The sequence below is a fragment of the Tamandua tetradactyla genome, chromosome 14 (assembly GCF_023851605.1).
Source record: "Tamandua tetradactyla isolate mTamTet1 chromosome 14, mTamTet1.pri, whole genome shotgun sequence".
Classification (NCBI taxonomy): domain Eukaryota; kingdom Metazoa; phylum Chordata; class Mammalia; order Pilosa; family Myrmecophagidae; genus Tamandua; species Tamandua tetradactyla.
Window position 1 is genome coordinate 37271903 of NC_135340.1, and position 15144 is coordinate 37287046.

The 15144-nt window shown below is 38.6% G+C and overlaps 1 protein-coding gene across 1 annotated transcript; it reads left to right on the top strand.

Moving 5' to 3' along the window:
* Positions 1-11580: 11580 nt before the first annotated feature.
* LOC143654943 (olfactory receptor 4F4-like) lies at positions 11581-12515 on the top strand. Its single transcript, XM_077126556.1, is given in 2 exon segments — positions 11581-11779; positions 11782-12515. Coding segments are annotated over 2 exon segments (933 nt in total).
* Positions 12516-15144: the final 2629 nt, after the last annotated feature.

Here is a 15144-nt window from a genome sequence, read left to right on the forward strand (position 1 = left end):
TGCTTTAGGTTTAAGGTCCATAAAACCACTTCCAGTTGTAAGATTCATAAGATATCTTCCTACATTTTCCTCTGTTTTATGGTGTTAGACCTAATGTTTAGATCTTTGATCCATATACTAGGTTTACACTCACAAGAAAGGATTAGTTTTAAGAACATGATTTTTTAGAGGACACACAGATTCAAACCAGATTCAGCTTGAGTGTCTGCAATGTCTGGGATCTAGTTGGGTTTCCTTATTCTACATTATTTCTCATCATTTAGTAGTCTAGTTTGACCTTTACACAGGGGCTGTTCCCCAGCAGGGTGGAGGTAAAAGCTGCTGGCCTGTTAAGGCCTCAGTTTTGGGATTCACATGGCAGTAGTTTTGTTTTGTTTTTTTTTTTGCATGGGCAGGCACCAGGAATCAAATCTAGGTCTCTGGCGTGGAGTCCAGAACTTTGCCTGCTGAGCCACCGTGGCCTGCCCACATTGCAGCACATTTGCCACATTCTACTTGTCAAACAATTTACAGGTTAACCAAGAATAACAGTTGAGGAAAAACCCATCTCTTGTTTAAAGTGAATGTAAAATATTCTGTCTGTAATTTCCACCTAACATGGTCTACTTTCTGGGTACAATTTTGTACATTCTTCCCACGTGGAAAATATGCTCATTCAATTCAAAGAGTTTTAAAGTCTCATCCCCAATTACATTTGGGTAGAATTCCAGGACCTTTTATTATTAATTTTTATCCCTCAAGATACATATCAGGCTCACTGGGTTTAGACCATTTTCTTAATGGATATGTCTGAATGAAAAGATGTTAAGTTCTCTTCCCCATATGCCCAGTATGCAATGGTTAGAAAAGGATCAGACAACTGCAATAGACATGTAAATTAAAAAAGAGGGTGAAAAAAATACATGCCATCTCTGGCTCATAGCTATTCTGGACATATTTCATTAGATTCCCTGAATCCAAGGGCAGAAAGTGTTCCCTTCGTAGAACTTGGTTCTACCTCCTGAGGTGGTTTCCTAATTCATTGATCTAGGCAGAACTTAGATCCACTCTATGAACCATTTTTAATTTTTCGTAATAAATAGCATATATTTTCTGCTTAGTAACCCTGTTGAGTTATTTTAGTCTACTTCCAGTCTACATACATTTCAAATCTTAAAGGTCTCTTTTTGTCTAAACTGATATCACACGTTTAAAATTATTGTGGACTTTCAATGTTATTATATCCAAGATTATAAGGAGATGGAAACAATCTATTAGTAACTTGACTGTGGAGAGAATCAGAAACTAGAGGGAGAGGTTAATGATCAAAAAAATAGTTCCTAGGTTAAAACCTATCCATAAGTAATGCCTTATTCAATGGTTTTGGTTTTGGTTTTAAGAACACACCACAAGGGACACTGGTGATTTCTCAAAGGTCTTGTTAATACTTCCAGAAAATTTCAGTTACTTTCCTTGTGCTCTTTTTATTTTTATTTGTTTTAGTGGTTGCAGCCCAAGATTTTAATGTCTAGTGGAAGAATGAAAATACATGCTTGAAGGGGTGAGCACAGAAATTCTTCAAAGGAGGAGAATCCCTCTGAGGTTGGGATTCTTGCATTATACGGACTTGGGGGGACCTTTCCCCTTTTGGTTAGGATCATAAGAAATTGTACTTTGCATTGGTTCTTTTTGGTGCTGACCTGAGTGAGGCCTAGGTGTGTGAGGGCTTAAGTGTGCATGCACCAAAAGGAACTTCTTGTATGGGTCTTAGAGTCACTTTCCTCTTCCTTCTTCCATTGTAACTGCCTTATTCTCCTCTCAGAGAAATCCTTCCATTAATCTTAAGGGCTGCTAAAGTCAAGAGTTCTGCCTTCTATAACTACTTTTTTCTGGGGGGATGGCGGGCATTGTGCTTGCCTACAATGGGCACGAATTCTATGGCTAGCATATCTAAGGATTCGTCTTAGAGGATACGGGATTTTTTGCATCTTTCTTGTTCTGGTGTGACCCCTTGGTCATCTGATGAAGTCTTATAAGGGAATCCAATCTGTACTATAAATCAAGATGTTGCTCTTGAGGCACAGCATTCTAGGCAAAGAGAGAGAGAAGTGGGAGAGAGAGAGAGAGAGAGAGAGAGAGAGAGAGAGAGAGAGAGAGAGAGAGAGAGATGAGAACCCAAAGGAGGAGAACACGGGTGGCTAGCCACATAAAACAGAAAAGAATGGAATGAAGGATGACACCTATCCTGGGTGACAGAAACTTGAATGAATTAAATGAGAGATCTTGGGACTGGGTAGACATCAAGAGGTCTGGTTTCTAAGGGGGTTAATATCCTGTGTTATCTTTGAGCTCTGATTAACATAACAACAACAAAACTCTCCCAGGAATGCACATGTTCACCCATGGGCTATTGAAAGGGCATCTAGGGCATCAAGGGCTTGTCAGTTTTGGAGGAAATGCCAACTAATGAATTTACCTGAGATTGGAGAAGGGTTAAGGTGGAAGCCGTTCATTCAGTGCTGGTGAATATTTTGGAGAGATTATGGTGGACCCACTCTGCATGAGCAGTTCTTGCATTTCCTGTAGCTATAGCTTCACCAATCTTAGTGGTAGGTTCGGAGTGGGATTAGGAATGGGACTGCTTTTCAACTATAGTTTGGGATCACAGGTTGGGAAGCTGGGAGTGGAAAAAGCTCATTTCTACTCTTTAACTTGACTGGGGCCACGTACACTAAATTGCATGTCCCTGACCACTTTGGGGGTGGGCTAAAATAGATTTTCTATACACAATGGAAGAATACTCCCTGATTGGGGTGTACAGACACAAATTTTAGGCCATCTGCTGGTCTGAACAATGGACCACTGGTTGCTTATGTGGCCAGCTGTGTTTGATTTACTCATGAGTGATCTGTGCTCCACTGCATGCTGAAAATCAGGGTCATACAGAGTGTCATTGGAATCAAATGTGATGCTTCGATTTTTATTCCAGCCTATTCCTGGCATTCCTGCCAAGTGGTCATAGATTTTGATACAAGCATTTATACACTGTCTGAGGATAATACAGGAGATTTACATCTGTCCCTGGTTTATGCTGGTGCAACTGGGTAACACCCCCTTGGGAGTGAGTTACATTTATCCCAAGAATAGTGATCTTGCAGGAAATCTGTGTACTCTTTATCATATATCTTATTCCCACCTTTGTGACCGACTATACTATGGGTAGAGCAAATATTAGTGGAGGTATGGGTTTCTATGGCCCAAAATGTCTGTTTACAAAGGGTTGAGTCAAGGCTTCTTAGATTGACTTGGTCATGAAGAATGGAATTGGAACATAAGCAAGAAGGCATAGTTTTTACTAGAGGTGAGAGGTAGGTATTTGCAGGTAAGACACCTTTGACTGGGTGGCGGGTGATTCTACGGAAAGGCTGCACTTTTGGAAGAACTCATTGTGAATGTGGTCAAGGATACATGGAAATTTTGAAAGAATATCTGTTAGCTTCATGCTGGTCAGTCTCATGTGGGCGCTATGTGTTCCAAACTAGTGGGTGAAAGCCCAGAGTCTAGTGTCAATGGGTCACACTTCAGGCTTCCTAGAATGAGGGCACATACCCATTAAGAGAATAAATTGAAGAGGTCAGCTACACACTGGACCTCTTTAAAGTAAAGGCCTGTGTACAGAGGAAGGGGGAAAAGAGGATGCACACATAAAAATAGGAGTAAATTCATCCTTCTCTATTGGTGAGATGATTTATCCCATTTTCTTGAAAAAGCACTTCAGGCCTTCAGTTGATTCACAAGAATAGGATGCTTGCATTTTGTCACCTTTTCCAGTCTTTCTTTTTCTTCCATCTACAGGGACTTAAGACAGACATGTTTAATCCCAGAAATATGTACCCAGATAGTAACCACTTGTAGTTTGAATTGGTTAAGAGTACTGTATAAGGGCCCTTCCATTTGGGCTGTAACTGCTTTGCCAGGGAATTTTCTTTCCAAGATTTAGCAAAACTTGGTCTTCTAGATGTACTCACAAAAGTAAATCAGTGTGATGGGGTGTACAGAGGACTCAATTCCCATATTCCTTATGAGCCTGCTGGACTTACTGTAGAATTGTGTGGTGTTCTATGGTTTCCTGTGTCTCAGTGTCAGAAGTTCTGAGGAAAGGAAGATCTCACATAAGCTGTAATGACTTAGCTGCATGGTGCTTTTTGGGACTGCCTTTCCCTGAAAAGAGTGATAGGTAGGATTTTTATCCACATCTCAGCTATCTCTTGCCACAGCTTAGCTATAGTTCTCTTAACATAGTGTTTTGACTTTTCTACTTTACCAGAGTATTGGGACCTCCAGGAGGCATGTGCAGGAAAAGAAATTCCAAGAGTCACACAGAGCTGCTCAACTACTTGAAGAAAATGGGGGCCGCTGTCACATTGAGTGGATGTAGGGAGTGCAAAACATGGTATGAGTTCTTTCCACAAGCCCTTTGAGACTTTTTGCACCTTTTCTGTCCTAGTCAGTAAGGGTTTGATCCATCCTGTGAAGATATCAATGAACACTAAAAGGCATTTAAATCCCTGGGACATGGGAATCTGGGAGAAGTCTAACTACCAGTCTTCTCTATGGTACATGCCTCTATGCTTGACTGCTTGTATTATTAGGGGAGGTCTTAGTTTTCTCCAGTTTTGTTTAAGGCACAGATGGTGCATAAATGAGTGACTTCCTTTATATTCATAGTGAGGCATAGACCCTCAAAGAGATGACTTAGCAAAGGTCATCATGGCCTCTTTTTCATGAAAGAGTCATGGAGAAACTTGATTGCTTTCCATGATATGTGCCCAGGTAGAAATAACTTTGATACCTGCTTGTAGCAACTCTCAGGGCCATTCTATATCATTTTTTTGGACTTGTCAGATCTCATCCAATATGTATTCTGGCCTTATAGCTATCACATGAGGGTATGGGATAAGATATAATTCTGACACTGGGGAGAGTGCTTCCTGTTGGACTGTTCAGTTAGTAAATCAACATTTTCCAATCACAACATCTATCTCTCCTCTTGTGTCCCTTAGAGTGGATTACAGCAACTTCCTTGGGCCTCTGGATAGATTATAGGTGGTATTTATGGGGAAACACTTAGCTTTTAATAATCCCCTTTCTTTCCATATAGTAGCATGGGAATGAAGAGAAAGAAAGGCATATTTGGAGTCAATGTAGATATTGATTTTTCGTCCCTGACCTAATGTTAGAGCTCTGCTCAGTGCAAGGAGTTCAGCCTTCTGGAAAGACACACGTGCTGAGGGGTTTTGACTCTATAATTTGTTGAAGGTCTTCAGCTACAAAGTCTTAACTTTGAGTTCCTTCAATGATGAAACTGTTCTCATTTGTGAACCAAACCTTGTTGGGATTCTTTAGGGATTCATCCTTCTGGTAGCAGCAACTAGAGTCCACCTGAAAAATTGCCTCTACTCATAAATGGGTTGAAGGCTCTCATTCTTCTGTTGGCATGAGATTGGCTGGGTTTAAAATATGATATCTTTTTAGTATGACTCATGGTGTGTCAAGGAAGAGGACTTGGCATTTAAGTTAAACGTCCTCCTCTCAACCATTGATGGCCTTTGGTCACTACAACGCTTTGAACCTGATTAGGGGTATGAATTTTGAGTAGCTGGATCATCGTAAGATTAGAGACATCCTCAATAAGGAGTGCCAATTGCAGCTATAACCCTCAGGCTTCCTGTCCATCCTCACACTACTGAATCTAAGTTGTTTGGAAAAGTAAGCTACTTGCCAAAGATACTTTTCCAGTTTCTGAGTTAAGACTCTGAAGGCCACTACTTACCTTTTTCCCAATACAAGGTTAGTGATTTCTTCATATTTGGCAGTATCATAGCTGGAGATGAGGTTAGAAGGAATTTAAGAGCTTGGAAGACTTTTTGTTTTTCCTCTGCCCACTCAAGAGTGTCAGTGCAATTACCCCCAAATCCAGGGATCCAAATCCTGCAATCAACAGTCATATCTAAGAAAAACCTGAATTATTTCTTGGTCCCTGGTGGAGCTAGGCTAGTTATACATCTATGTGACTTGTACTGAGCACCCAAGCCCCCAGAGAGGGAATGAATCCAAGATATTTCACTGTCTGCTCAGAGATCTGGGCTTTGGAAGGCAATATTAGATACCCTTGTGTTTTAGTCTACCAAAACTGCCAGAATGCAACACATCAGAGATGGGTTGACTCTAATAAAGGGGAATTTATTTAGTTAAAAATGTATAGTTCTTCAGAAGAAAGGCAGCTAACTTTCATATGAGGCTCTTTGTTACATGGGAACGCACATGACGATGTCTGCTGGCCTTTTCTCCTGGCTTCTGGGTTTCAATGACCTTCTCTGGGATTACTCCCTTCTGTGTTCTGAGCTTTGAGTGCTGAGATGAGGTATGCTGAGCAGCTTGGCCTGTGCTGCATTGAGTTCTCTTATGACCTCTCTCTTTTAAGCTTCCAGCTAATTAAACTAAACACCACTAATTGTGGAAGGCCCTCCACTTAGACCCACTGCAGATGTAATCAGTCATAGATGAATTTCACATTATAATGATTGAAGTCCACAGAAGCAGAATGAGAAACTCTCACCTGGCCATGTTGACACCTGAAGCTAATTAACTACCACCCCTTGTTTCCTAGAAAATTTAAAACTTGAACAGTATTTCTATTGGAAGCTTCAATTGTGGGACTACAAATTAGTATGTCATCTACTGCAGTATACTTTCAAACCAGGCCCCTCCTCAACCACACCTTACCCAGCAACCGATAGCATCATCCTATCCTCCAATCACAGCGCCTTCTTTACTGGCCACCTTTTTTCAACCCTCTACCCGGCTACTAAACACCTCACGCACTTATCTCTCTCTCCCTTTGGCTCTAAGGCCCCCCCATCCTCCACTTCTCCTCCGTCCCAAGCCATATTTAGACATAATGTCTCCTTCCACCAATCAGCTAAGCCCACGGCCACCCTTTCCTGAGATCATCCCCCTCTCCACCGCTTCTATATAAGCAAATGTGCTTCCCTTAATAAAGGTCCTGGTGCGCAGTCCTGCTAACTCCACTTGGTCCCGTGGTTTGATATCCATCCCGCGTGCGTGCGTCCTGCTCTGTCGAGCCCCCGGAGGCATAGGCCAACACTTCCCCCGACCGCTGGCCGCAGAAGACCCCCCATCGAGGAAGGCTTAGCAAACCTCCCTCCCCGCAATCTACACACCGTAGTAGGGGTCTGGTTTCAAGGCTTAATTCCCCTAGTATTTTTCCAATGGCATTCCCAAATAGGTGTGACTTTTACAAAATGGCAGCGTGAGTGCTGTCTTGGTATACTGTCACGTGTCTGTGGATCTAGGAAGAGTACACTTGGAAGCAAACAATTGCAGGGAATCGAGGTGAAGTGGATTGCAAAAGAAAGCAGCTTTGAGGTTTACAACCATGAATAACTTCAAATCTCCTAGTGATTGAGTGAAGATGCAGTAGAGATTTGGTACTACTGATGACACTGAAGTCCTATACCATTCTGTAGTCTCCATTTGGTGTCAACACTGGAAAGATAGTGTTGCAAGGAATGTTTCTTTGCCTCCAGCTTAAGAGGAAGGTGTTTGGATCTTTGAGAGATTTTTATTGGCTGGGCATTGATAACCCTCCCAGGAATTTCTTGGTCTAAAACCTAGGACTATACCTGAGACTGAATGTCTTTTGTTCTATTATTTGTATCTCAGGCGAATGAAAATGAAAACACAACATATCAAAACTTATGGGATGCAGCAAAGGCAGTTCTATGAGGGAAATTTATTGCCCTAAATGCCTATATCAGAAAAGAAGAAAAGGCAAAAATTCAGGAATTAACTGTCCACTTGGAAGAACTGGAGAAAAAAGAGCAAACTAATCCCAAAGCAAGCAAAGGAAAGAAATAACAAAGATTAGAGCAGAAATAAATGAAATTGAAAACATGAAAACAATAGAGAAAATCAATAAGGCCAGAAGTTGGTTCTATGAGAAAATCAATAAGATTGATGGACCCTTAACAAGATTCACAAAAAGAAGAAGAGAGAGGATGCAAATAAATAAGATCAGAAATGTAAGAGGAGACATAACTACTGACCTCACAGAAATAAAGGAGGTAATAACAGGATACTATGAACAACTTTACGCTAATAAATACAACAATTTAGGAGAAATGGACGGGTTCCTGGAAAGACATGAACAACCAACTTTGACTCACGAAGACATAGATGACCTCAACAAACCAATCACAAGTAAGGAAATTGAATTAGTTATTCCAAAGCTTCCTAAAAAGAAAAGTCCAAGACCAGACGGCTTCACATGTGAATTCTATCAAACATTCCAGAAAGAATTAGTACCAACTCTCCTCAAACTCTTTAAAAAAATCGAAGTGGAGGGAAAAGTACCTAATTCATTCTGAAGCCAACATCACCCTCATACCAAAACCAGGCAAAGGTATTACAAAAAAAGAAAACTACATGCCAATCTCTCTAATGAATATAGATGCAAAAATCCTCAATAAAATTCTAGCAAATCATATGCAAAAATACATTAAAAGAATTATACATCATGACCAAGTAGGATTCATCCCAGGTAATCAAAGATGGTTCAACATAAGAAAATCAATTAATGTAATACACCACATCGACAAATCAAAGCAGAAAAATCACATAATCATCTCAATTGATGCAGAGAAGGCATTTGACAAGATTCAACATCCTTTCCTGTTGAAAACACTTCAAAAGATAGGAATACAAGGAAACTTCCTTAAAATGATAGAGGGAATATATGAAAAACCCACAGCTAATATCATCCTCAATGGGGAAAATTTGAAAACTTTCCCCCTAAGATCAGGAACAAGACAAGGATGTCCACTATCACCACTATTATTAAACATTGTGTTGGAGGTTCTAGCCAGAGCAATTAGACAAGAAAAAGAAACACACAGCATCAAAATTGGAAAGGAAGAATTAAAACTATCACTGTTTGCAGATGATATGATACTATATGTTGAAAACCCGGAAAAATCCACAACAAAACTACTAGAGCTAATAAATGAGTACAGCAAAGTAGCAGGTTACAAGATCAACATACAAAAATCTGTAGCATTTCTATACACAAGTAATGAACAAGCTGAGGGGGAAATCAAGAAACGAATCCCATTTACAATTGCAACTAAAAATATGAAATACCTAGGAATAAGTTTAACTAAAGAGACAAAAAACTCATATAAAGAAAACTACAAAAAACTGCTAAAGGAAATCACAGAAGACCTAAATAAATGGAAGGGCATACCATGTTCATGGATTGGAAGACTAAATATAGTTAAGATGTCAATCCTACCTCAATTGATTTACAGATTCAATGCAATTCCAATCAAAATCCCAACAACTTATTTTTCAGAAATAGAAAAACTAATAAGCAAATTTATCTGGAAGGGCAGGGTGCCCCGAATTGCTAAAAACATCTTGAGGAAAAAAAACGAGGCTGGAGGTCTCGCACTGCCTGACTTTAAGGCATATTATGAAGCCACAGTGGTCAAAACAGCATGGTATTGGCATAAAAATAGATATATCGACCAATGGAATTGAATATTGTGCTCAGATATAGACCCTCTCATCTGTGGACATTTGATCTTTGATAAGGCTGTCAAGCCAACTCACCTGGGACAGAACAGTCTCTTCAATAAATGGTGCCTAGAGAACTGGATATCCATATGCAAAAGAACGAAAGAAGACCCATATCTCACACCCTATACAAAAGTTCACTCAAATGGATCAAAGATCTAAACATTAGGTCTAAGACCATAAAACAGTTAGAGGATAATGTTGGAAGATATCTTATGAAACTTACAATTGGAGGCAGTTTTATGGACCTTAAACCTAAAGCAAGAGCACTGAAGAATGAAATAAATAAATGGGAACTCCTCAAAATTAAACACTTTTGTGCATCAAAGAACTTCATCAAGAAAGTAGAAAGACAGCCTACACAATGGGAGACAATATTTGGAAATGGCATATCAGATAAAGGTCTAGTATCCAGAATTTATAAAGAGATTGTTCAACTCAACAACAAAAAGACAGCCAACCCAATTACAAAATGGGAAAAAGACTTGAATAGACACCTCTCAGAGGAAATACAAATGGCCAAAAGGCACAGAAGAGATGCTCAATGTCCCTGGTCATTAGAGAAATGCAAATCAAAACCACAATGAGATATCATCTCACACCCACCAGAATGGCCATTATCAACAAAACAGAAAATGACAAGTGCTGGAGAGGATGTGGAGAAAGAGGCACACTTATCCACTGTTGGTGGGAATGTCAAATGGTGCAACCACTGTGGAAGGCAGTTTGGCGGTTCCTCAAGAAACTGAATATAGAAGTGCCATACGACCCAGAAATACCATTGCTGGTAATCTACTCAAAGGACTTAAAGGGAAAGACACAAATGGACATTTGCACACCAAGGTATATAGCAGCATTATTTACAATTGCAAAGAGATGGAAACAGCCAAAATTTCCATCAACAGATGAGTGGCTAAACAAACTGTGGTATATACATACGATGGAATATTATGCAGCTTTAAGACAGGATAAACTTATGAAGCATGTAATAATATGGATGGACCTAGAGAACATTATGCTGAGTGAGTCTAGCCAAAAACTAAAAGACAAATAGTGTATGATCTCACTGATATGAACCGACATTCGAGAATAAACTTGAAATATGTCATTGGTAACAGAGTCCAGCAGGAGTTAGAAACAGGGTAAGATAATGGGTAATTGGAGCTGAAGGGATACAGACTGTGCCAAAGGACTAGATACAAAAACTCAAAAATGGACAGCAGAATAATACCTATTTGTAAAGTAATCATGTTAAAACACTGAATGAAGCTGCATCTGAGCTATAGGTTTTTGTTTTGTTTTGTTGCATTTTTTTTTACTATTATTATTACTTTTATTTTTTTCTCTATAGTAACATTCTATATCTTTTTCTGTTGTGTTGCTAGTTCTTCTCAACTGATGCAATGGTATGATTTCTAAATGTTGGGTTAATTTCTTTTTTTCTGTTAATTAATATAAAAAAGAAAAAAGAAAAAAAGAAAAAAAAATGTAGCTGCAGATTATGGACCAGGATCACCTCTGGTAAAATAAAGGAACACCATATGTGTTTTAGAGTTGTACCTTCAAGACATTTCCTTCTATTTCTTGGAGAAGAGATAGATTCAAGGCTTAGAGAGGTTGTGTATGGATTGTATTTCCTTACATTTTAAATTAGAGTAATTATCTTTGAGATGCATAAGAATTGAACTTTTTTGGGGTAAAGTTTGGTCTTCATTTCCTACACCTAGGTCAGCTTCCATTCTTGAACATACAATTGTGCATTTTTATAAATTGGTGAAACATTTATTTTCAACTTTGAGCTTAGTGCAATGCTAAGAATTAAATTTTGTGTATGAGAAGTATTGATCTGCTCTCTAATACTTGATTATTAAATTCTGCTTCCCTTTCTAGAAGTGCTTAGATCTTCTCTTTCTCTTTTTGACACATTGAAACCAACTGGACTAAATGGAAGAAGCAAACCTATTTGTGGTGACTGAGTTTATTTTTCGTGGATTTCATAACTCAAAGGAACTACAGACCTTCCTCTTATTGCCATTTTCTATATTCTACCTGATGACCATGGTGGGCAACTTTCTTGTGTTTTTAATCATAACTGACCCCCATCTCCATTCCTCCATGTATTTCCTCTTAGCCAACCTCTCTTTATTGACTTTTGCTTTTCCTCAATCACCACCCCTAAAATTACCACAGACATCCTAAAAGATAATAAAACCATGTCCTTTGGAGGCTGCATGAGTCAGATCCTCTGTGTACATTTCTTTGGAGAAATGAAGATGGTGCTACTCATGTTAGTGGCCTATGACTGTTATGTGGCTGTATGCAAACCATTCCACTACTCCATCATCATGGACAGGAAAAAGTGCATCTGGCTAGTTTTAAAATTGTGGATCATTGGTTTTGGGCATTCCATGAGTCAAGTGCCTATGATTTTGAATCTACCTTTCTGTGGACCCAGAGTAGTGGACAGCTTCTTCTGTGATATCCCTTTGGTTATCAAACTAGCCTGCATGGATACTCACACTCTGGGAATATGGATAAATGCTGACAGTGGGTTCTTGGCCACAACTGGTTTCATCCTCTTGCTAATCTCCTACACCTACATCCTATTAATTGTGCACCTTAAGTCTAAGGATGGGGCCTCCAAGGCTCTCTCCACCTGCACTTCCCACATCACCGTGGTGGTGCTGTTCTTTGGTCCCTGCATCTTCATCTATCTGTGGACACTGAGCATCATCTGGTTGGACACGTTTCTTGCTGTGTTTTATACAGTAATCACACCTCTCCTAAACGCAGCCATTTACACAGTGAGAAATAAAGAGATTAAGAATGCCATAAAGCGATTGATAAATCATCATATAAATTCAAGGAATGTTTTTTAGATGGCCATTTAACAGAAAATCCTTGTGCAATTTGGCCACATTTTGACTTTTAAACTGAAATGGAGCCATGCCTTGTTAAACTTTAAGTGTTGACAAATGCAGTTTCTCTTTTCTGCTATAAAATTACATCCAAAAAAGGCAACCCTTGTTTTATTACACCCTAGAGAGAATAATAATGCAGAACACATATTCCTTTGCCTATGTTCAAAGATTACCAGATAAAATTATTATTATAACGATAATTACTACCAGTCCTTACACATTACCTATGTTTGTGCATCCTGGTAAGCCTTTTACCTAGAGCATATCTTTCTTAAAAAATAATTTAGAATTATTGATTATTATTCCCATTTTTTATAAAAATGCCGGAATTTTCCACCTTACCATAGCTTAGCTAGAGAGAATACTACTCATTTGAATGATCTTTCATTAGAAAAAAAAGATAAATGAATCTAACTCTTACACCTTTGCCCCACTACTCCACAAGCTTATTCCTTTTAATTCATGCTTTCAAGATTTGAACACTTATTTAAAGGTACAGTTACCACTGAATACCTTTCTTCAAAGACAGAGGTAGAAATTTGCAATCTTTTGAAATTCCTCTCTTCTCTCTTGATAATAAATATTTTTATTATTTTAGCTTTATTTTACATAAAATCATAAGACAAGAGAGCAATGAGAATTGGGAAGAATGTTTTGCTTCAAAACAAAAGAAATTATGCTTATGAGACAAAAGCCAAAGAGAAACTATCAATAACCACAGTATGATAGTACTGCTCATTCAATTTCTGCAAGGCTCAGATAAGCTTCATGCCTTTGGATTATATACCTAACCAATTTTCTGCCTTTTAGCGAAGCCATCACCTCACATCAAAAATCAACTATACATGTACACACACACACAAACACACACACACACATATGTAATATTTGAGTATTTTCAGAAGGAAATGAATGCAGTTGGTATTACTGCTAATGAAGTGATTAAAGAAAGCTAGTTATATCAGCATTATAAGATCTTTTAAAATAAAAGTGTCTTTGCAATATTGCATATTCTATATTCTTTGATGATGTATGGCATTTTCTGAATAAAATTTTACATATAAACGGTATTTGTCAGGACTCCCCAGAGAAAAAGGAGTGATTATTTTGAGATGTTTTATAATAATTGCCCATGGAGCCATGGGGATTTGCAAGCTGAAACACTGAAGGTTGAGAACTCTGATGAAGGTTTCAGTGAATTCTCAGGAAAAGCTGTCTGGCAGTTGTAGATATGAAAATTCTTTTTTCTGATTGCTGGAATGATTAGTTCTCCAGTTAAGACCTTCAACCAATTGGACGTGACATCTTTCATTGCAGAAGGCAATCTTCTTTGTTGATTGTAGATATAATCAGTCATAGATACAATAATTTAAATCCACAAAATACCATCACAGTACCATCAGGCCAGTGCCTGAACAACTGGATACCATAATCTGGCCAAGCTGACATATGGAATTAATAATCACATGAACTTTTAAAATCTTAAGTTCTAGTTTGTTCTCATGAACAGAAGAAAATCATGATTTCTTGTGGTTTATTCCCTATACTAATAATAAATAAACTTTTATTTCTATGAGAATAAATTAAAAAGGTTCATAGTGACAAAATAACTAAAGTAACAAATATGTTTAAATAATAATAGTCATTTTTAATTTTCTAAAATACAAAAAAATAAATTCAGACTTAATCAAGATGCTTTCAGAAAGCTATGTTTCCTGTACCAGATTGACACAGAAGCATATTTAAGATCCATCTACAGACATACAATGGCCATATGGCAACTTCTCAGAATATTTTCTGTTGAAGTTTTCTTAATAGTATTCCTTGAGGCATACCTTTAATTATATTAGCCACTATTTTTTCATAAGTGATTTGAAGCCTACATATTAGTTCCTGTCACATTCTCAATGAATTTGAAATAACAACATCTCTCCTTTATTGAGAACTTGCAAGACTGGATAATTGGTACTCATAAACTACAAAAGGTATCATCCATCTAGTTTCTAAGTATATGAATTTGATTTAACTCATCAGCATGTCAGTATAATTCACATCAAAGTAAACCATGATTCAAAGCCAATCACAATGCAAAGCAAGAAAATATTTTGAATTGAATGCTAATAAAAAACATTTATAGAGAATATGGAAGGTTTAGCCAAAACCTATTTACAGGAACTGTATTATAAATGCATTTTTTTAAAAAGAGAAGCTGCAGACTTCTGGGAAGATGGCCAACTCGAGTAGCTCCAGATTAGCCCCACTCCACAGAAAAGTTAAAGAAGGGACAGGAGGGTGACTGAAGTAGCAATTCAGGAGTATGGCTGGCCTGAGAGAGCCTTCTGCACCACATATGGAAATCCTGGTTGCTGAGGCTGAGGAACTAAGAGGCAGAAAGCTGGAGCCTGGTGTGTAGGCATGGAGCCACAGGGCCCATGGGAGTGCATGGATGGGAATACGGGATAGGAAGTAAGCCAGGCTGCGGCCTTGGACTTGCTACCTTCACCAGCACAGCCTCATTACCGACGACTCACCCCGCACCCCAAACACCTGAACCCCATCGCCTGCATCCATTCTGGGTTCTCCCAGG